General features: G+C 43.7%; 1 protein-coding gene across 2 annotated transcripts in view; it reads right to left on the reverse strand.

The window, feature by feature from the left end:
- Positions 1 to 22,965, reverse strand: part of BACE2 (beta-secretase 2) — a 54,547-nt gene that overhangs the window by 18,271 nt on the left and 13,311 nt on the right. For both annotated transcript variants that reach the window (XM_039553234.1, XM_019282956.3), the window contains exons 2-5: positions 13,491 to 13,579; positions 3,975 to 4,191; positions 2,341 to 2,469; positions 987 to 1,121 (exon numbers count right to left, since the gene is read on the reverse strand). In XM_039553234.1, coding sequence (XP_039409168.1) covers positions 987 to 1,121; positions 2,341 to 2,469; positions 3,975 to 4,191; positions 13,491 to 13,579 — 570 coding nt within the window. The remainder of the gene's footprint in view (positions 1 to 986; positions 1,122 to 2,340; positions 2,470 to 3,974; positions 4,192 to 13,490; positions 13,580 to 22,965) is intronic.

The raw sequence follows: 22,965 nt of genomic DNA on the forward strand, positions 1-22,965 counted from the left end.
AACCCCTGGCTCAGAAGAGAGCAACAATTACAGGAAACTTTCCTAACACACCACTAAATTTTTCAGTGAGTTGTTTTCTGGCAACAGCATGTATTAAACCACTGAAGGGCTCCCCTTCAAAAACATGTTGATTGTTTTTTAAGGCAAGAAAGAAAAGCAAACATTTGTTTTAAAGGACCAGTGGTTTTGCTTTCCTAACAGCACAATAGAGGCAGCATTTAAATAGACCTTGTTTTGCTTATTGAGTTGAAAGATGCTGCGACTAATTTTAAATAATTTATATGGGATTATGATTTCAATATTTTGCATGGAAATATAATATTTATGCACATGTAATATTGTAATAATGAATTTCACTTAATTTATATGAACTGTAAGAACTTTAAACTTATCATGTCCCATTGATCTCCAACTAAGAGCATGAGCGTAAAATGAAATTAGGATGCCTAAAGAAATTGGGGCATAAAAATTACAGAACCAAAATCAAAACATGAATAGCAACAAGCAATAGTAAGAAAGAGATAAAACACACACATACACATATATACTCCACAAAAAAAAAAAAAAAGAAATGGCTTTGGAATAAAAATTGCAACAGCACGGTCTCATTAGACCGATCCAGATACAGCAGAACATTATTCCTAATAAAAACAGAAAGCTTATCCATCAGGAATAATAACTGCCAACCACAGGAGAGCAAAAGTTGATTGCAAAAATATAAAATCGAAAAGGAGGCATAGGATGAGAACTTGATGAAGCAACCCAGGATGACACCTGTGCACTGCCACCGTGAACTGTGAGCTTAGACAGCTCTACAGGGGTCAGTCCAAAATCACCCACTGCCTTTGTTAGACCAGAATTGCTTTAATTTAATTCTCAGGAGACTGCGGTGCACATCTGCTTGCCAAGACAAAACTGATCAATCAGGGTTTTTTTCTCAGCCAAACTTGCATTTTATAGAGACAGGAACACAGAAGAGCCAATACCTCCCTGCAGTCCAGTTCGAGGTTCTGTCCCCCGACCTCCAGTTTGAGGATTTCAACCTGGTAATACCACTCCTCTTTGATGGGTGTGTACCAGATATCCCCCGTGTACAGACTTGGCTCAATTCCACCCAGGACCTAAGGGAGAGGAGAAAAGAAGTCACATACTTTAAATTCCCAAATGTTCACTTTTGGGGCAAGTACACGCAGAAAGGGGATACTTAGTTGTGATACCCAGGGGCATGAAAATTTTAATTTAGCATCATTTGTAAGGATTTTACTGTCAAGTTCTCTGTCAATAATAGAGCAGTATGAAACATCTAGACATTAAACAAACTGTCCTTCAAACAGAATTCCCATACTGGGCCAAATTAGCAGCATCTTCATCTACAACCTCACACTGATTTTGTTGTGAAAACTCCACTGTTGAAAATCAACACAGTGTCTTCAGTGGTTAAATCTAGGTAATGTATAAAAATGGGACAGAATATTGAACTTACACGTGAAAAACTTGCTTTATCAGATCAGAAAAGCTTTAACACTATCTAAGAACATTTCATTTTTTCTTACACACAAAATGGAATCCCATCCTGTCACTGCTATCACTATTAGCTTCCATCAAAACCTAGGCTGAGGATGGCTGGGAGCATTTGTGGACCCTCAGACTCTGAACTGAACATAAGCAAATTCTCTCTTGGTCTTCAATTATATGAATAACATTTACAATATGCTAATTCTCTTGAAAATGAGTATTTGTGATCAGCTCCTGTGCTGAGATGCTTATTTCAGCATCATTTGGGAAAGTCATTCCATCTCCCAGTTCCAGATACATAATGGCCAATTCATGGTCCCACTACAGCTGATGGAAAGACTTTCCAGAGTAACAACAAGCAGTAGATCTGATCTACAGATTTCTCCCCTTTAATATGTTGTCGACAAAAAAAGAAAAGCCCCTTGATTCCTCTCCCCCTTTTCACATCATGTACCAAAAAAAAAAATTACTGGAGCATTTTGATGAGATTGAACAAATTTATCAGCTGAATAAGGGACTACTCAGTTTGAGAAATATAGCAGAATCTGCCCTGAGGAAACACCACAACATTCATGTTTTCCTTTGTTGAAAGATGAAAAGTTTACTCAAACTTGAGAGAAAAAAAAGAATCGAGAATGAAAATAAATAACACTCGAATTTTGCCTAAGGGTTTAATTTTCTTTCAAAAAAAAAAGATAGAAAGCATATTTAAAATATGAAAATATATTTAAACACTAAATTTGGCAGAAGTAGGGGATAGTCAGAGAAAAGAGGGAGAGAGATGAACAAAGATACATCTTCCCTCTCCTATTGACAGATACCCACAAGACTACCTCCGTTGGTACCACTTCCAGAAACAGGGAGTCCAGCACCACACATCTGCAGGGAGAAAATGTTGGGGATCTTTGCCTGCCTCACAAGGGAATCAAAGAATGTCTCCACAGAACTCGAAGGCTTGAAGGTGTTGAAAAACAAAACAAACAAACAAAAAAGAATTGCAGGGTTCATTAGAAAGTTTCTCTGCAGAAATCAGCAAATCATTCAAACAAGACCACTTTTCATGAGTAAATTGAATTTCTGACAACCAACTGATGAAAATTCTAGACATAAGTCATTGAAACCTCAGTATCTGTCACTTTTCTGTTTCTGTTGTTTTTAAAACATTTTTACTCTTGACCACTGTCAGTGCTGCCGCCACCAAATCCCTAAAACACAAGAGTAATTTTCAATTGCAGTTTTCAAACTCAAACACCAGTTTCAGACAGAAGCTCTCACTGATAATTTCTGTCTGGAAGAAGCTTTGTGTTATTAGAACACTAAAATGTAACTTGTTTTTCACACCTTTCCATAGTTAAAAAGCAGAATTTTAAAGTCAGGATTTTCAGTTTTTCAACACTACTGAATTCTAATGAACTTTGAATTCAGTGGCCCTTGTTTCCTCTCTTTTCTTTTGCAGAACTTCATGTCCAAGCACACTCTCTTCAGCTGGTTACTGGCCAACAGGCTCTTCCCTACGCTGCAGGTCCTGTTTTCCTTTGCTATCACTGGAGTGCTGCAACTTCCCTGTAATTCACATTTCTGTGCACGAAGGTCTCATGATGGGCAGAGCCCCTGGCTCCCTCCAAGGGGCCAGGTGCTCTCACTACACAAACCCAGAGCAGCCTCAGAAGCCAACAACCCCTAAGTCCTTGGAAGAAGAGAAGAACAAATGCCCTGAGTACTCTGTTTGCCCAAGCCAGGGTTTGAGAAGAAGCTCTTCTCTTCCTGCTGACAGTCCATGAAGTCAATAAATACAACGCTCACACAACTCTGGAGTAAAGCAGAGTCATCAGGCAGAGTTGAATTGTTTGTTCTGTCTGCGTAGAACTCACTTTGAAAATTGTAACTATGTAGCGTTCCAATCACGTTTTCAGTTTTCCATTTAAGGTTATGCATTTTGGACTAAAAATTTCAGGTTTTAATTGAATCTTCTACCTGAATTTCCTACCTCCAGAGGAGCAGGATGTGCTTGGTTCTATGTTCCTGAAAACACTGTAGCTAATATTCATTCTGAAATTATCCATCCACCTCAGCTTTTACTTGATGAATGGACAATCTCCTAGAATGAACTGCCAAGGGCTTTGCCTTGGACCAGTCTTGAGAAATGTCATCAGAGCTCCAACACCTCCCTCCACACACATCCCAACACCACTCTGATACTACGAGCTCTGTAAAAATGTATTCATTCCAGAGGAGCTAAAATCAGCATTTTCAGCACCAGAAAAGCCAAAATCCTCACATGGGACTGTGGTACCATCACAACCCAATTTACTCTTTCTGGAACAAAGACAGAAGATCGGTAGGAAAGAGTGGCTGGAAGGGTGGAGTCTAATGCTGACAGATGATCTGCTGGCTTTATTTTAATAGATTTCTGTTTACTGTCCTTGTGGAAGACAATCAGTGGGGAAGGGATGGTTTACCTTGGCTAAGGCATCGTAGGCAAGACCAAGGATCCCGTGCCATTTAACCCCTGGCAGGAAGAAATTCTCTGACTCGAGGATAGTGGCAATGTTGATGGTGTAGCTGCCATAGAGTCCTTTGGGCATGGTAATGACATCTGTGCCCAGCACTCCAGTCCAGCTGCCTTGGCTGTACTTCACTGTGACTTCAATCCCTTCAGATCTGTATGTGCTTGACCTTTAAAAGGAAAGGATACACTCATGCACGAGCTGTTCATTTACAATGCAAGGCAACAGAATATATTTGAGCTCAATTTTTCCCAGAGAGGGGAAAAAAATAAAGTGTGTAAAATATATATTCATACTGTTTGTAAAAGCAGTAAAAAGCAGAAATTAAACCCAAGACTCAAGGCCCCATTTTTATGCAGAAGCCGTCAATAACTCAAATCTTCACAATGTGTGTTTAAAAAAAATACATTATCTAAGATATTATGTCACCTAGTGCAGTGTCCCTGGCTCAGACTGGTCCATCACAACAGGAGCAACACTTTTAACTGGAGAAGGAATGCATTAGATGGCACTAGGAAATGAAAAGCTGCTGAATTCAAATCTAAAATTGAAATGCCAAGCTAACTAAATAGCTGTAGACTAATACCTCATTAATATTCTTAAAAGGTCCGTTTTGGGTAAATTGGAATATTATTGTGAGTATCAACAGCAAGACAGAGGTTTCCTAAATCTGCAGGCTGGCCTATCTATGACCAAGTAATAGACTTGGATATTATTAACAAAAGATTCACTGACTTGGAGGAGGAAAGGAACTGATTTTTTCTAGACCAGGGAAGCAAAGGAAAAGAAGCAGTTAAGTATGGCAAGCAAAGGAAGGAACAGAATCCTGTTTAAAAGGCTTAACAAAAACATTAGTAAAAGCTTCAACAGATTTTTCATTTTAAAGACCTGTAATCTGTAAGTATTGTAATCATATTCCACCCACAGCTCTGCTGAAGAGCTACAAAATTTCTAGATCCCTTACAATTTATTTTGGAGCCACTCCTTGGCATACAGCTTCCCCTTTTGAACAGACCAGACTCAGTGCATCTGAAAAGACTTTTCACAGCAATCCAGCTTTAATCTAACAGCCACGTGAAGTGGCTTCACAGCCCCTGTGCCTGAGCTTGCCAGCATGAATTTGGTGTGATTTTCATTATTATGAGGAACAACCTTCAGATGGCAACATGGACAAGCCCCATAATTCAAACACTTTATCCTGAGGGACACTTTGGCCATATGGATCATGCAACTGAATCCTCCTAGCTGAGGGAGGGAGGAAGGAATAAGGAAGGAATAAGAGGCCAGGTTCTAACCCTAAGAAGTTCTGGATACTCCCAAGACCTAACCCTTCAAGGGTTAACATCCAAGGCAGCAGAAATACATGAGATAATATTCAAAAAGGCAGGAGTTCCAGAGATATTACCTGTATCTGATAATTTCCACTGCTACTGTGTAATTCTGCATTTGTATGACACTTACACAAAGGGACATCTCAGCTCAGGCAGGGTCTTCAGAACACCACTGTGACACTGGCAGTACATTTTATAAATCAAAATAGAGTCTGAATAATTAGTGGCATAAGAGAAACTGGGGGGCAGGAAATGAAAGGGAGAATACAGGGTTCTTCATGTAGAAAAGTGTCAGGCTGGGCAGCAGAAGAGGAAACATCTGAAATCAGAGAGAAAATTGAGTGCTGGGAGAATAAAGCGAAGCAAATCTGCAAATACAAGTAGTGCATGACTAGAACAGCAGCAGCACATGGCTCTTCTTCCATAAGCAGGAAGAGCCTGATGGATCAAGCTGTGGACCAGGACACAGAAAGACTGGATTCATTTTCCAGCACAGCTGGTGACCTTTCTTGTGGAAAGGCACGGCAAGTCCCTTCCTCACCATTTGTGCCTCAGCTTCCCCACCTGTAGAAATGGATATGAAGACACTCATCTTATTTGTAAAGCTCACAAATGTCATATTGAAGAGAAGACTTTATTTTTCCTTCAAGGAGTAAAATTGCTAACGTGGGAAGGGATCCCGCATAAACCTTGTAGCAGTAAATTATATTTTGTTCTGCAAAACCACCTCCTGCCCCATCTTCTTGCCTGTAATCAGCCAATCTGAGTTTTTTCACCTTTCCACCTCGCTGATCTAAAGCAAGAAAACTTTAGAGGTCAAAACTAGAGACTTATTGTAATTCATGGGCAGAGGTTTTTAAAACAAACACACAGCGCAGAAAAGAAAATTATAAACAAGCTGTTTTGGCTGTGATGAGAAAAGAAGAAATTCACATCTTCCAGCAGGACAAAGTGTATCTTAGCCAGAGGCAAAGAATAAGGTCTCCTAGATCGTGGTGCTGTAGTGACCCCTACTCCCTCCTCCCTCTCCTTCCCATTTCTATCTTCTCTCCAAAGCACCCACCAGAAACCTGGTCCTCAAACCTCAAATGGATCTCAAGCCTCAGCTGAGCAAACTAGCAATGGGGTAATTTTCTCTTGCAGAGTTAATCCTCATTACCAGCACACAGCACAGAACAAAACACAACCAAAATGTTATTTCTTATGTCACGAACCCTTTGCAGCAAGCTCAACACGGCAACAGCAAATCCACCACCTGCAGTAACACCAACCTCACCAAACAACTTTAAGACAAAGCAAACATGAAAATACAGCAGAAATTATTGATTTCTAACCAAGAAGTCCCATTTAATCTGCAGGGTTCCCACAACAAGTTTATAATTCACCCCAAACCACCAGCTGTACAGTGCACACAACCAACGCCACAGGATCACACTGCAAAAGCAGCAGGTTTTTTTGTTTGCTGGTATATAACTTATGGTATTACCTCAATTTATTGCCTATATTTCTCTTACCTCCCTATCTCTTGGAAAGATCAACACTTGAGCAGCTTGCTTTTGAACCTTCAGATGGTGAGGCAGTAGTACTCACACTGAAAAAAATGAATACTGTTCCTGAATAGTGAAAGCCCTGAGCATGTCATATTTACATATTGCTGCAGAGCCATTACTGATCACTTGGGTTCAAGTGTAAAAATCCCTCTATATGTCTGTTTAAGTAGCTCTTTTATCTTAAGTAGAGTACTCAACAAAACTACTTGTTATTTTGAACGGTGTGAGAAACAAACACTGTGATTTCTTTTCAGTTCAGGACAAATTTTGCAAAACCTTTTACATTGTGGTGACTTAGCGTGATTATCACAGCAAACTCAAAACTTTTCACAGCAAAGGTTTGTCAGAGCCACTCAAAAGCCAAGTTGTGAAAGAGTTCATGGCAACAGCTTTACTCGCCTTGTACAGAAAGAGCCAGGCAATTGAACAGCAGGATTATATCACATACATTATATGATACACAACATCATTTAACAGGTTAGTTCTAGAATTGCACCAGGAGGGCTCTTCCTGAAAAACACACTCTTCAGGTCCTTTGAAACAGAGATAATGCCTTTCCCATGCACCCCCCTCTATTTCAGTCAAAATAGAATCATGCATTCAATTTCTGATTTTGATCATCTGAATAAAATTAAACTAAGAGTGTGGCATCAGGAAATTAAGACCCATCACTCTCTCCAACACAACATGAATATTCTAATAAGCACACATCTATAACTCATAACCCATTAATTTAACTAATTACTAATCTTTCTTTCCCCTTGTCTTCAACTTGCAGTTTAAGACGTCGGAAGCACTCCATGACAATATAGGGAAAAACTGCAGGAGTGATTACCAGATGAGAGGAAACCTCTTTATCTAATCTTGAAGTGTTCCACCTAGGAAGGAAGAAAAGTGCCCATAGGTCATTTTTCTCATTTACACATGGGCAAAGGTCGCTCTTGAGTAATTTTACAGATCCAGCTGATGTGATATCAATGCCCCTGTTTACCATCTCTGCAAAATCATGACAACCAAGTGTGCTGGTTTGGGCTGGGGATAGAGTTAATTTTCTTCACAGTAGCTAGCACAGGCTGTGTTTTGGGTTTGTGCTGAAAACAGGGTTGAAATATAGAGATGTTTTTGTTATTACTGAGCAGCTCTTGCCCAGAGCTGAGGCTTTTTCTCCTTCTCACCCCACCCCACCCTTGCTAGGCTTGGTGTGCACAAGAATTTGGGAGGGGACACAGCCAGGACAGCTGACCCCAGCTGACCCCAGGGATATCCCACACCATGGTGTCATGCTCAGCATATAGAGCTGGGGAAAGAAGGGGAAAGGGAGGGATGTTTGGGGTTATGTTGTTTGTCTTCCCAAATCCCTACTACATGAGTTGGAGCCCTGCTTGATGGCTCAACACCTGCCTGCCATGGGAAGTGGTGAACCAATTCCTGGTTTTCCTCTGCTTGTGCACACGTCTTGGGCTTTACCTGTTACACTGTCTTTATCTCAACCCAGGAGTTTTACCACTTCTACACTTCCGATTCTCCCTCTGACCCCACTGCTGAGGGAGGGAGTGGCCGTGTGAGGCAGAGCTGCCATTGAGGTTTAAACCACGACACCAGGGAAGGTGTTCCGACTGCTCGGAAAAGTCTGTCCTAGGGCCAGTCTCAAAAAGAGACAAGCAGCAGGACTCAAGGGACTGGAGCTGACTGGGCTTCACCTCAGTTCAGAAAAAGTCTCCAAGAACAACCTCCCAGAACTGTTTCCAAGCACCTGAAGGACAGTAGTGCAGTCACAGGCACTCAATGAGGAATTTCACAGGCATATCACACGTGACCAGTCTCACTGCCTTCTACAACAAGACTGGATGCACAGACGAGGAGAACAGTGGCTGTAGCACATCTTGGCTTCAGTCAGGCTTTGGACACCGCCTCTCATGGCATTCCCATGTGGAAGCTGAGGATGTGGGACTGAACACATGAGACACTGTGTGGGCTGAAGATGGGCTGCACCCCTGGGTCCAAAGGGTGGTGATCATTGACTCATGACAAGCAGAGAGCCCCACAGGTTGTGAGTGGAGGAAAAACTGTCCACAGCCTGAAGGAAAGGAGGCTCAGCAGAGACTTCCTCACTCTTTACAACTCCCTGGCAGGAGGGTGCAGGCAGCTGAGAGTCAGTCTCTTCTCCCAGGCAACAGCAACAGGACAAGAGGACATAGCATCAAGCTGTGCAGGAGAGGTTCAGGCTCAACATCAGGAGGAATTTCTTCATGGGAAGGGTTGTTAAACACTGGAACAGGCTGCCCAGGGAGGTGGTGGACTCATCCTGCGTGGAGGTGTACAAGGAAGGCCTGGATGTGGCACTCAGTGCTCTGGGCTGGGTGACAAGTGGGGATTTGTCACAGGTTGGACTCAATGACCTTGGAGGTCTTTTCCAACCTAAACGATTCTGTGACTCTGTGAATGTCTTCATCAAGAACCTACATGAAGGACAGGCTGCACACTCAGATTTGCACAGGTCCTACATCGAAGGGACTAGTTGACATGCTGACTGCCAGAGCCATGAGTTACATTTTTTGAGGTTCAGGTTGGACAACAGGAAGTATTTCCTCCACAGGAGATTGTGGCACGGCACTGGAACACGCTGCCTGGATACAGCATGGATTCTCAGAGGTTTATAGGACTTGGTGGAACACAGCCATGGCTCACCTGCTCTGGTGACAGCCCTGCCTCATTCAGGATGTGTGCTAGGTGACCTACAGAGCTTTCTTGCAACCAGTGTTTTTGAAACATCTCCCTGATTTCACTGGGACCAGGATGCCTCCGAGACGGCATTTATTTAAATGTAGTTAAAATATTTAAAATGGAAGCAGCATGGTGTACCCAGGAGTCTGCTGATGTTTGTATTCTGAGCACACTGCAGGACTCCATCAGTGCAACCCAAACCAGAAACTGTTGCTGCAATTGCTCTGGAGCGTAATGACTTGATTTGGAATTTTACAAAGCACTCTTAACTAACTAACTCTTCAGGGTGCAGACTCCAAGGTTTCATTATCAACCTTATATTAAACTTCTCAAAACACAGTATCCACTGAGAACACCGACCAGAGGCTGTAACCTTCACATGATTCCACAGTCTGTCCTTTTCCCCACACAAGCTCTGCTGTTGCTGTTTCTAATGGTTTATGTTTCTTATGAGGGAGGCCTTGTCCTTCCAGTCTCAATAACATCAATTAAGAGACAAGGGAGAAAGAATGCTTGTGCTTTTAATTCCTTGCAATTAAATTTTCTCTAGCCACTGCCTATGGAAGGGGATAACTGGCTGGCAAGGAATACTCTGCAGTAGCACAGAAATAGTTATCAAGTGCAAATTCTGGATTTTCCAGACTTGTATCATATCAGTGTGATGTGAAATATCTCTGTTAACATCTAAATATATGACAGGAGGTGAGGCTATTCTAGTAAGCAGTATGGAAATAATGGATTTCCCTCCATTACCAGTGCATCTTACTGGAAAAAGTGTAAAACCCCATGTTAAAACACCTATGAGGTAGTGAGAAGGGTGATACTCTCCAGTTTCCCAGCCCTCTAAGTATTTTTATCCATATGCTTCAGCTAAAGATAGACACTGCATTTTGGAGAAGTTTACCTGAAATAATTGAAACTAGAGAAAGGCAGAAAGGGAGGAAGAAAAGAGGGAGAGTGATTCAGACAGACAAAGCTGTGCTTGGCTGTGATTAATGTCAGCTTATGTTAAACACAGCAAATTTAGTGCATAACAAACACCAGAACCACCAAGCTGTATTTTATAAATAACAAGATTCATCAGGGTCTGTCCAGATCACTGACTGATTGAGGCCTGAGGCCTCAACTAAACAACAAATTAGGTTTTGACTAAGTAATTTTGCTTCTGGATGAAATGTCAAGTAACTGCTACAATTACTGGGTTTTAATTTTTGTTTTCAAACCAAGGCAAAGCATATTGAAACTTTTAATTTCTTGCAAGTCTATTCAGGTAAGAAATTGGCTGAAATTGGTGTGATTTGCAAATGATTTTTTACCTTCTCTTTTCTCTAGCCCTAATTAGTGCTGCTGATGTTCAGCCAGAGCTCAGCTGCACTGCCATCAGTGGGGCTGTTCATGGTGTCAGGCAGGATTTTGCATCAGGCAAGGCCAAAGTTCCCACCAGGCAACCAACATCCACGGGATGTCACAGGTGTCCCAGGAGCTGCCTTATCATCCTGTCTTGCACGGAGGAGCCAGAATCCAAAAGACGCGCTAATCTCCACCACGGGGTGTTGGGGTCCCTTCCCCCCTGCCATGTGGTCCTGGGAGAGGGGCCCTGAGGGGACAGACACGGGCTTTCCCTGCCCCTGGTCAGCCTCGTTCCCCGTTGGTTGTTTTGTGTTCCCCTGTGCGGGCAAAGACCCTCGGGTCCCGTGATTGAGCAGCTCCTCGGCAGAGGCCCGGCCATGCGGCTGGAGAAATAAACATCTCTCTGAAACAGCTATCAAGAGTCGGTCCATATATATTTCTTTTCCACAGGCCTTGTTGTCTGATACACGTGTTGCAATATCCACACTGTAACAAATGGTGGATAATGCAGGCAGAACAATCCCTGATCCCTAAGGACAGCGACTGATTTGTGAGTAAACTCCGGATTTCTCTTCTTGTTTTTGTTTTGCTGTTCCATCTCTAAACTATGGAGGAACCGTGGGAAGACTCTTGGCTCTCAGAGCTGCATATGGACATTTATCTTAAACTTGAAAAGATTCTTGAACAACGATTTATAAATTTTAGCTTAATTCAAGCTCAAAAGGAACTGAAACATTTCCTTTCATGGTTGTTTAAGAACTTTTTCTACATTTCTTGGGATTTGATTCTTACCAAAGACTTTTGGAAGACTGTTTGGACACAGTTAATTTCTGAGTCAAAATATATGCCGATGGAAAAATATTTTCGTGAATATTATTTAATTACTGAGACTGTTGTCAGCTGTGTCCTGGTGAAGGCAAGCCTGACTCAGGGACTGTGTGACCCAGGCCACGTGCACCGAGCGCTCTGCGAGCAGCAGCAAGGCAGTTCCCGCGCGCAGGCGCAGTGGCGTGAGCCGCAGTGTCGGTGGCAGAGTGAGGCGCAGTGGGAGCAGCACGACCCGGCGGTGCCCGCCTGGCCCCACACAACATGTGGTGGAGCGAGCCCCGTGAGAGGAGTGGTGGCTGGTGGTGGTGGTGGCGGAGCAGAGCCGCGCCCAGCCGAGACGTGCGCTGGAGCAGGGCACAGGGGGGTCAGCGCTCGGGGGCCTGGCCAAGACGTGGGTGTGGCCCCAGGGAGTGGCTGTGCAGCTGAGAGCAGAGGAGACGGCACACAGGGAGCTGAGCGGCGCGGCCCGGCCCCGGCCCGCGCGGCCCTGAATGCGACCCCGGGAAGAGCGCGCAGGCACCAGCAGCCCCGACGGCCCCCGCAGCCCTGGCAGTTCCAACATGGGAGTGAACGAAAGCGAAAGAGAGAGCAAAAACGCAGCGAGACAGGAAACAGCTGCCACTCGGAAAAAGGAAAAAATCACCGTAGCTAAGGTTTTAGGAATAGTAAAATGGTATAATGTTAAACAAAATTATGGTTTTATAACAAGATGTGACAACCAGGAAGACATATTTGTTCATAGACCTGCTATTAAAAAGAATAACCCTGAAAAATACATCCCAAGTTTAGGAGATGGAGAAGTAGTAGAGTTCAAAATTGTACAAGGTAGAAGAGGGTTACAAGCAGCAGAGGTCACTGGGCCTGATGGTGTTTTTGTGAAAGGCAGCATATATGCTAAAAACTGTAGTCATGTTAGACAGTATCCGCATTATAAACAGTCCCTACAGTCTCCCTTTCCTAATCCCACCTTTTACCCTATATCCTATTACCCCCAGTGTATTCCCAATCCGTTTTTTCACTCGTGGTTTCCCTCACAAAACCATGCCTTTGCCAATTGTTTCCCCAAAAATCCCTTTCCAATGCCAAGTGGGGGATGAAGAGGGGGAGGGAAGAAATTAACTATTGTTGTTTAGAGTTCCAACAGGTACAAATGGAAGAAACCCTCTCCTGCCTCAGTTTCCCCACAAAGCATGCCCGGAGAGTCATGTCTCCCTTCTGTCAGCCTTAAGATGTTCCAGAGAATCTGTTTGGACATTTAAAGATGCAGGAGGGTGGCTTGTTTTGTTTTGAAACTGTTCTTGTTATGTTTATCCAGTTGTTTTCAATGTTAAGTTTTAAATCTCTTTTTGTTAAAAATAAACGGGTGAAATGTCAGGGTCTCCCCCCGCCGCCATGTAGTCCTGGGAGAGGGGCCCTGAGGGGACAGACACGGGCTTTCCCTGCCCCTGGTCAGCCTCGTTCCCCGTTGGTTGGTTTGTGTTCCCCTGTGCGGGCAAGGACCCTCGGGTCCCGTGATTGCCTCAGTTCCTCGGCAGATCCCGGCCATGCGGCTGGAGAAATAAACATCTCTCTGAAACAGCTATCAAGAATCAGTCCATATAAATTTCTTTTCCACGGGCCTCGTTGTCTGATACACGTGTTGCAGTATCCGCACTGTAACAACGGGCAGCAGAACAGGTACTTACAGCTCAGGATTGAAGTAGGACGTGACATCAGGATCAGGCACACCTGCTACAGCAAAATTGCTGCTCCCAGTGTCAACCAGAATATTTAACTGCCAAAAAGAGAAGAAAGGAGAGGTAATTTGCATATCCAATTAAACAAACGAACCAAAAAGATAAAAAAACCCAATCATTGCAGTTTTTATCTAAACTCCCTTCAGTTTTAAAATCATGGTGAGCATTGCCCTGAGAAATACATTTAGTGTCACTTTTGGGAAAGATATGCTGCTGCGGCCCCTCCAAAACAGCTGATCATGCTGAAATGCTTTAAAATAGTCCTGTTCCTGGAAGGGGGAAAACCCGCCAAGCCCACATTTGCACAGCAGATGAATTCTTGATCATCTCAAATTTTTTTGGCCCAACCCATGAGTCTTGGCAAGCTGTCCAGGAGATAGGCTGAACTATGGACTGCTTAAAGCACTGTTTGCCTTAGAGCTTATGAAGATTCCAAGGTAGGGGCTGAGTGCAGGTCTGGACAGAAATAAGCAGGAGCAGGAAGCTGCCTCATGGCTTGGAAAACATGGGAGCGATGCCCAGTTCATCCCAAACAGCAGCAACCTTCCACAGCCTTCACCACCTTTAAAAATGAGGGTGGCAGATTTATTAACACCGTGATTGAAAGGTGGCCTAAGAGGGGGCCACTTGTTTGGTTAATTGGGAGGGTGATTTAGGCTGAAAACTGCCTCACAAAACCACATGGACAAAACAAGACACCTCCTTTCCCCATCTGGCTCAGGTAACCAGGCTGGTCCATCACAGCTGCACAGTGGCAAAGCTGAAGGAAAACGCAGCCACATGCAGGATCACTTCTTTCAGTGAGACCTGGAAACTACATTAGGTACAGAGCCATTAAATGCTAAGTTCAAATCAGTCAGGGACTCTGCTGCTACCAAAAGAATGGTCACACTTCTTCTCTGCTCTTGGCTGGATGCTTCCCAGGGCTCCCTGGCGCAGCCACGGGGCTGTGATGCAAATCAGATCAGGTTCCTCATCTACAGGTACCAAAAAAAAAAAAAAAAATAGCAATCTGCCCTATCAGGCAGCTACTCAAATGGAGATGGTAGGAGCAGATACCAGAAAAAGGCAACCATGCCTCCTTTGGTGACAACACGGTCTCAGATTGGCTTAAAACACCTGTCCCCAGAAAAATATTACGGAATTAAGAATTTTCCTGTAGGAGGGAGTGAGACACAAAGATTTGGTTGCCCATGCCTTAAAGCCAGCTCAAACCAGCCCCTTTGGTTGTCCTCATCACTCCTTAAGACGTGATGTACCTTGGGATCTAGAACCGGAAGGGGAGGTGGGAAGGGCAAGAGAGAACAATCAGGGAAACAGGTTTGGTATTGACACGGGAAGTGGAGAAACAGGGCTGAACTGAGAAATGAGTGTAAACACAAAGGAGAAAGCATTTGAAGAAGACGTGCTGAATCCTTCTCTAACAAGACTGAGCGTAGACAAAAAGTGTGAGTCAATGCTCAAAAACATCTTTGGTTTGCTCATGGAGGGGGAGGGAGGTGACGGTTACTCTCGTTTTACCCCCTTAAAGTTTTACCCCCTTAAGTATGGGAGTGAGGATCCCTGAAATTTAGACAAGAACACAAAACCAAGCAGTAGTTTCTGAGAATCTCTTCTCAACTGCACGCACACTCTGTCATTGGTATTCCCAGCTCCAATCTTGCAGAAATTTTAAGACTAAAAAGAAACAAACCTACAACCTTAGCCAAGCACCTCGCTGCATCCCAGATTTTAGATTAAGCAAAGACAATACATTAAAATTTATTTTGCACCCACACGAGTGAGACAGAGACATCTAAAAACAAAAGGACATCCTCAAGTTCACCTGGCTCCAGGAGCTGGGGCTTTAAAAGAAAATAAGAACCTCTGAGACACTGCAATAAAATCCAAAGTTTGCTACATACTTCATTTCAATGATATCAAAACACAAACATTTTTTCAACCACCTAACAAAGTACAAACTATTCATTTCCACCCCCCCCCTTCCCTGGCATAGAAACCATATGAAAAATAAATAACAAAGACCAGCTACAATGTGTGCATCTATCAGGACCGACAAAATTTGCCTCAAAGGGGTGCTGCAGGGCTTAAATTAATTAGCCTTTCCGAGGTAGTCCATGAAGCTTGAGTAATGGGCACTGTACATCAGCTGCATAAATACATGTAGGTGTTACCTTAGCCTCAGTGATATGCATGGCACCGTACATGGAGGAGAACTTGGGGAAAAAAAAACAACCAACCAAAACCAACCAAAAATCACTAAATATGACACATATGAAAGATATTTTATCCCCGCACCTTAAATACAATGTTATTGTCAAGGAATTCACAAACCATCGGAGGAAAGAGCAAATTTACTACCCACAAGACGGAGCAAAATCAAGATTTCCAGAAGAAAATAGATATCCCCCACAAAGAAGGAGGGAAAGCACAAAGCCGGCTAACCATGCAAGCTCCAGCCCACTCAGACACAGCAGAGCTCACATGACAGATGCTATTGAGGCTGACATTCTCTATCCACATGTTTGTGCATAATGAGATGCAGGCGGCCAGGGCAGACACTGATTTATTGTAGTCCTCACAATAGCGCCAGTGATTAGCAGCTCATTTTGGGGTGGGTATAACTTACTGAGTTCTCTTTCTCTCCTGGCTACCCTTCGGGTCTGAATTTTCTTTAGTGCCTTCACGTCTCATTAAGAGCCACTTTCATGTTGTGAAGGCTCCACTGGAGCCTACTTCATTCCACGGTGCCCGCCGGGCTCATGGTGCTGCTGGGGCAGCTTCAGGCAAGATCTGGAGAGTCACAAGGTGGCCACTGAAGGAGCCATGGTCCAGGGCTGTCCATCCTGTCCTGTCTTGATCAACTGTGGAGAGCAGCCCTGCCGAGAAGGACTTGGGGGTGCTGGTGGCTGAGAGGTTGGAGATGTCCTAGGAAATGTCAACTTAAAGCCCAGAAACCAGCTGTGTCCTGGGCTGCATCCAAAGCAGTGTGGGCAGAGGTGAGGGGGGGATTGTGCCCCTGTGCTCAGGTGAGAGCCCACCTGCAGAGCTGCCCCAGCCCTGGGACCAGCACAGGGAGGACGTGGAGCTGCTGGAGAGAGGCCAGAGGAGGCACCAGGATGAGCAGAGGGATGGAGCAGCTCTGCTGGGAGGAAAGGCTGTGAGAGCTGGGATTGTTCAGCCTGGAGAGGAGAAGCTTTGGGCTGAGCTCAGTGTGGCCTTGCAGGGCCTGAAGGAACCACAGGAAACCTGGAGAGAGACAATTCCCAAGGAATGGCTTCAAACTGACAAGAGTGGGTTAGATTAAATATTAGAAAATACTTCCTCCCTGCGAGGGTGATGAGGCACTGGAACAAGTCACCCAGAGCAGCTGTGGCTGCCCCATGATCCCTGGCAGTGTCCAAGGCCAGGTTGGACAGGGCTTGGAGCAGCCTGGGATAGTGGAAGGTGCCCTTGCCATGGCAGGAGGGTTGGATTTGGATGATCTCTAATTTCCCTTCCAACCCAAACCATTCTATGATTCTGTGATCTCCAGAGGACAGCCCTGCCCTCTCCTAAAACACGAAGCCACACTTTGTGCTCACTCCCCAGCTGCTGCACTTTGCTGCCCGGCTCACAAGCAAAAACTGAATTCCATGGCACCTCAGCCTGATTCCCTGAGCAATCCGCTGATAGCTGGAGGGTGACCACACCTCTCTGTGCCTTCACCGTTCTCCCACAGGGACAGAGGACCCTGACACCGAGGCAGAGCCAGCAGTGGTGGCACGGTTGGTAAATCGGAGCTCTCACGGGCAGGCAGAGCAGCTTCCTTGGGTTTATCATGGCCATCCCGAGTGGAACACTTCCAGTCACCCAGAGATGCTTGTTTAGTGATCCCCTTGTTCTGCCACAGATTGTCAGATGAAACCAGGTTTTGCACAGGTCACCTTCAGAGAGACTTGGCTGGATGAGGCTTTGGAGTAAAACTGCACAAAGACTGCTGACTGATCATGTGCCCAGCATTAAAACCAATGAAAAACTACTTTCCTTTTTCTTTTGGAAGAAGCAAAGCCTTGTCTGGGATTTTTTTTTTTTTTTTTGTGGTTTCCAAGTGCAATTTCAGACCTAGACAGCAGACACTGAGAGCAAATGCACTAAATTGTTTCTTCCCCTCAAAGGTCATCTTTACCACAGCTGTGGGGCATGAAACCTGCACCTAGTAAAGCACCTGGAGATTATTTTGCTGTCTGCATTTCCTATATGCAAATAGTGTTATTATTAACAGGAGGTTCACAAAGATCCCTACTTTACAGAAAGCAAGACAGGAACATCCACCTCTGCCATGACAAACTTACAGAGGGAATCTGGCACTATCTATATGCCATTAAGTTGTGGCTATAAAAACAAGCAAATCCAAACTTCTTTACTGAAAGTCACAAACACTGAAAGCAGAAGCCTCGGAGGTTATGCATTTTACATTTTTTCTACTCTGAAAGGGTAGAGACACTAAAAAATCCCCAGTCCTAATGATTTCTTTCCACTAGAAGTCAAACACTTTGTCAATTCTTCAAGGATCCCTTAAACTTCCCACTGCTTGATTTAGCACCAGCATCAAATAGCACTTACTGTATGCTATGCTGCTTCAATAATTTAACTTACCACTATGTTTTTAATATTTCTTAGCCTTCCATTGCTAAATATTGTTGTATTTTGCTACCAGAAAAAAAAAAAATTGCCTATTGATGTGTTATCTTTTTTTCATTCAGCAAAGCTTTGGCACTCTGTGCTTCAGGCACCTGCCCTGGAACAGCAGGTGATGTCAATATGACGACATCCACACTAGAATGGTTATTCTTCATGCCTCATTTAACTGCCTGGCATAAAACAATTTGCAGTTATCCACCATGCATTCAGAAAGTGACTTTCTTCACATTTTGAAGGAAAGTGAGAGCAGCAATCATTCATTTTTTGCTGCAGAGTGGTTGCTCGTATCCCTTAGCTGGGACAGAAGTTGCCTCTGTTCTCATACACGGCCCGCTCAGACTTTGTAGAAGTTTCTCTTCCCTCTTTTAGTTTGAGGCTGGGAGGTTTTGGTAACTTCCAGAAAAATATACAAAACAAATCCCACAGGCTGAAAGTGCAAAATGCACTTCTTTGAAGCAGCTGTCTGCATGGTTTAGCATCCACAGCCTTTTCCAGGTGTGGAATCCTAGGGCTTGCCATCAAACCTCCTGCTTTTGATGTGATTCCCCAGGTCACCCACACTGAGCTAGGGATACTCTTCATCCTCACTAAGAGACTGGTCCATAGAAAAAACCACTTTATTTTTTTTTCCCCAAGTTCACAGGTCTGATCAATCCCTTTAGGTCAAGCAGTAAAGTTCCACAACTGGACAGGCTGCAATTTCTACAACTGCTTGAAAGGAGGTTGTAGTGAGCTGGTGTCAGTCTTTTCTCCCAGGAAGCAAGTGACAGGATGAGGGGGAATGGCCTCAAGCTGCACCAGGGGAGGTTTAGACTGGATATTAGGGAAAAATTTTACTCGAAAATTGTTGTAAAGCACTGGACCAGACTGACCAGGGGAGTGGTAGAGTCACCATGCCTGGAAGTGTTCAACAAACATGTGGATGTGGCACTTGAGAACATGGTTAATTGATGAACATGGAAGGTGGTGCTGGGTTGATGGCTGGACTGAAAGGTCTTTCCCAGCCTTAACTATTCCATGATTCTGTAAAGAAACCAGATTGCAAAAATGTATTTGGCTCTTCATTCCTGCTTCAGCTGAAGCATAGGCAGTAGGAAGAAAAATAAAAAAAGGAATAGGATTTGCACAGAAAGGTCCATAAATGCAATAAACAATCTCATTCAGCCTTACATTTACTCTGGGATTCAGACAAAACCTTAATGATAATTGATAACTTTCCTTCACAAGGCAGCAGAGCGAAGAATCTGGCTCTGTAAGAATTCATAGAATCATTGAATGGTTTGGGTTGGAAAGAACCACAAAGATCATCCAGTCCCACCCCCAGGGACACCTTCCACTATCCCAGGTTGCTCCAAGCCCTGTTCAGCCTGGCCTTGGACAGTGCCAGGGATCCAGGGGCAGCCACAGCTGCTTTGGGCACCCTGTGCCAGGGCCTCACCACCCTCCTCAAGGAAGAATTTTTTAAAATATCTAATCTAAATCTACTCTCTTTTAGCAATGATATCTCTTTTCCTGATGAAAACTACAAGCTATCATGCCTCCTCTGGGATTTTAACTCGACCCAAGGGCGCCCCTTTCTCTTGTCCTCAGTAAAGAGCAGCCATTCCACACCAGTAACGTTCATGTGCCACTCAAAATCTTGTCCTGCTGTGCTTTCATGATTTCTCCCAAAGCACACACAAAATAGGGCTTGTAATTCTACTCTGCTTGCTGAAGCATGTCACACAGTGAACTATGACAAAGTAAAAAAGTTTTTTTCCCCATGTAGAGACCAGAAATAGGAATCCTCTCATTACCTGCTCAGGAGCTGTTACCACACATCACAATGTACTGGCTTAGTAGAAGTCCACCCCATCTCACCCCTGAACTTGTACCATCTCTTAACTCTCTTTCTTATTTTGCCCTACACATAATAAACCCCCCAGAAAATAATCTGCTAGACAGTACTTAAAAAAAAAGACTTCAAAGAAATGCTGTTTCTTGTTAGGGATTAGCAGCTAGAAATCATTTGGGTAACAGCTCTTCTTTTTCAAGCTGGTTAATAGATAGGAAAATTAGTTGGCAATTTAAATGCTGCCTCATTTAACACAATGATTCCTAATTACATTATCACCCCATCTGGCAAGAATTGCTTACAACCATCACACAGAAAAGAAAACACCAGTAACTATGTGCTGTGTTTGCCCACAGTTATTACGTGTTATTATTGGCACTGACTGTCAGGTTATTTCAGCAATTTGTTTCTACAAATTAGTAATATTACAATATGCGGTGGCTTTTTAAGCACAGACACACTGTATGTTTTTTTTCCCCTCTGTGTTACTCAGAGTTAGCATTTACAGCCTACTTTCTAATAAAAAAAAAAAATCAGAAGGCTAGGCTTTAATATAGGTTCTTCATCTGTTCCCCTAAAGATGCAGAAATAAAAGCAATTTAAAAGACAAGTTAGAGAAATCTTTGGAAGCATTTCTAGATGTAGAGGACTGCAAAGTCAGACATAAAACTTAAAAAGCCTCCACAGAAACACATTTCTGCTTGCAGAATAACATGTACTTTGTTTAAAAGGTAAGACTGAAAATAAAAATAGATAAACTTGTTGGGCTGGCACACTGCCCATGAACATTGGGGCAGGGATGGACTCTCCCATTTCTCACTGCTCACAAGCAGTCCCTGCAGCAGAGGAACATCTCACCCCAAAGCCAAATGAGCCTCTGCACCTTGGATGGAATTATGCTTCACCTTGGAGAAGGAGGAAGAGAAGGAGGAAGGGCACAGACCCACATTTTACACCAAGTCCAGGAGGAGAAGTATTTCCAGTGTTGCCCTGAGTGAGGTCACCTCACCAGAGAAAACCTATCTGCTCCTACCTCCAAAAAAAACCCCCTCCAGTAGTCATAAGAAGGGTTCACCCATGCACCCAAGATAAGAGAGGCATTGTGAGGAAGTAAAAAAAAAAGAATGGAGATAATTTTCTAATGACGTTTGTTCAGCAGGTGGTGCCCACATTTCGCTGCAGCTCCAGGGATGCAAAGGAAGGTGATTTATTGCTGCATGAAAACGTGGGCAAACCAGAAGGTCAAGTTTATCGCCAAAGATAATTCCTGCTTTCACAACAGCAGAAGTTTGTCACAGAAACTGTGCTGTGTTTGTAGTCTGGGGAGTCAACAGGAGAACAAGCGGCAGCAGCAGGCCAAGCTCTCCAGAGTGTGTTTGGCCTTTGCTGCCATTCCCCTCACTCCATCCCCAGCTGGTGCCAGGACCTGGGATTTACATTTGCTGCCTTTACATTTGCTACCTTCACATTTACCACCTTCACACTCACTCTCTTCCCCAGCCACTTAAAACATCTATTCCCAGAAACTCTGACACCCTCACTGGGCCCCACAGAAGATTTTTTCCCCTCGATCTCTTCATGATCTGCACTGCTAGACTGGAAGGAATACTTTCTTTTCCCTGCCTGAAAAGCAATAATCTCTTTGCCAGAAGATTACAAAGTACTATCTGGATTAGCCAATCTATCCGTGCTTAAGAGCACTGCATGCTCCTGTAGTGGAGATTTGTATAAAAAACACAAATGCTAAAATGACAGATTGCTCTGAAGTATAAACTTGCTAAACTAAATTGTGAGTTGAAATATGAGCATCTGACTGCAGGACTGATGAATAGTCATTTTGAAGAAAAATATTACAGGAAGTGCTTTATATATATTATCATTTTGACAATAAGGGAAGGCTATTATGGTTTAAAGACAAAAAAAATAGTCAGCCAATCAATCCTTGTAACAAAACAAAATATCTATTCTTCATTTCTATGCTCTCCTTCCTGCCAGTGCCCTCGGTTTCCTAAACATTAGCATTCTTTCTGCACATGCCATCTCATGTGCTATCTTATTTTTCAGGCTGAAATTTATTTGCTGTGTCTAGATTTATCATACAGCACATCCATCCTATTCATGCTATATGAACATGCTTTGCTGTTGAACATGAGCCATTACTTGCTTATCTTAGAGCTGTGTGAATCGTAGCAATTTTGTCTCATTGCCTTTTCAGAAAAGATTAACCTTTTTTTCCTCTTTTTTGTATTTTTCCCCCCAGACACAAGTCTCTCTCCCACCTCACAACCTAGAGCAGACAAAACCAGGTGTGTGAAGCAATCCTGTGGTTCACATAAACCAGCTGCAGCTGAAGTCCTGCTCTAGGCACTGGGTTTTGAGTAAAATCTGGACTTATTAGAGAGTAACAACAATGATCTAGAGAGCTAGAAAAAAAATCACCTGTAAATAAGCATTGACAGGCTTTAAATGGCTTGAGAAGACTAAGGGAAAAGTGGTAGTCTTTTAACAGATGTAGGGTGCCACAGAGACCCCCAGGGAGCCAAACCCTTCAGAAGGAAGGGGTTGCACAGAAGCCACGAGGTGCCTTCATCAGCCTTCCTCAGTGCAGCCACCAACACTTAACCACAAGCAGAGTTAGCGCTTACTGAGAGCAGCAGGTTCCTCGAGGGCTCCCAAATCTGAGTGAGGAAAATCTGTAAATTTCACTGTACTTACACCACACACGTTCTTGAATGGAAAGATAATGAGTGCCTAGACAAATGAGGGATTAAAAAAACCCCCACAAACACTCTGAAATTCAAGAATGAATGCGTGAGACATCAGCTATTTGCGCTCAAGTGCACACAAAGCTCTTGTTAAATACAAAAGCCTGTTTCCACCTGTTAGTAGGTGTAAAGGAACTAAATT

The sequence above is a fragment of the Corvus cornix genome, chromosome 1, assembly GCF_000738735.6.
Source record: "Corvus cornix cornix isolate S_Up_H32 chromosome 1, ASM73873v5, whole genome shotgun sequence".
Classification (NCBI taxonomy): domain Eukaryota; kingdom Metazoa; phylum Chordata; class Aves; order Passeriformes; family Corvidae; genus Corvus; species Corvus cornix.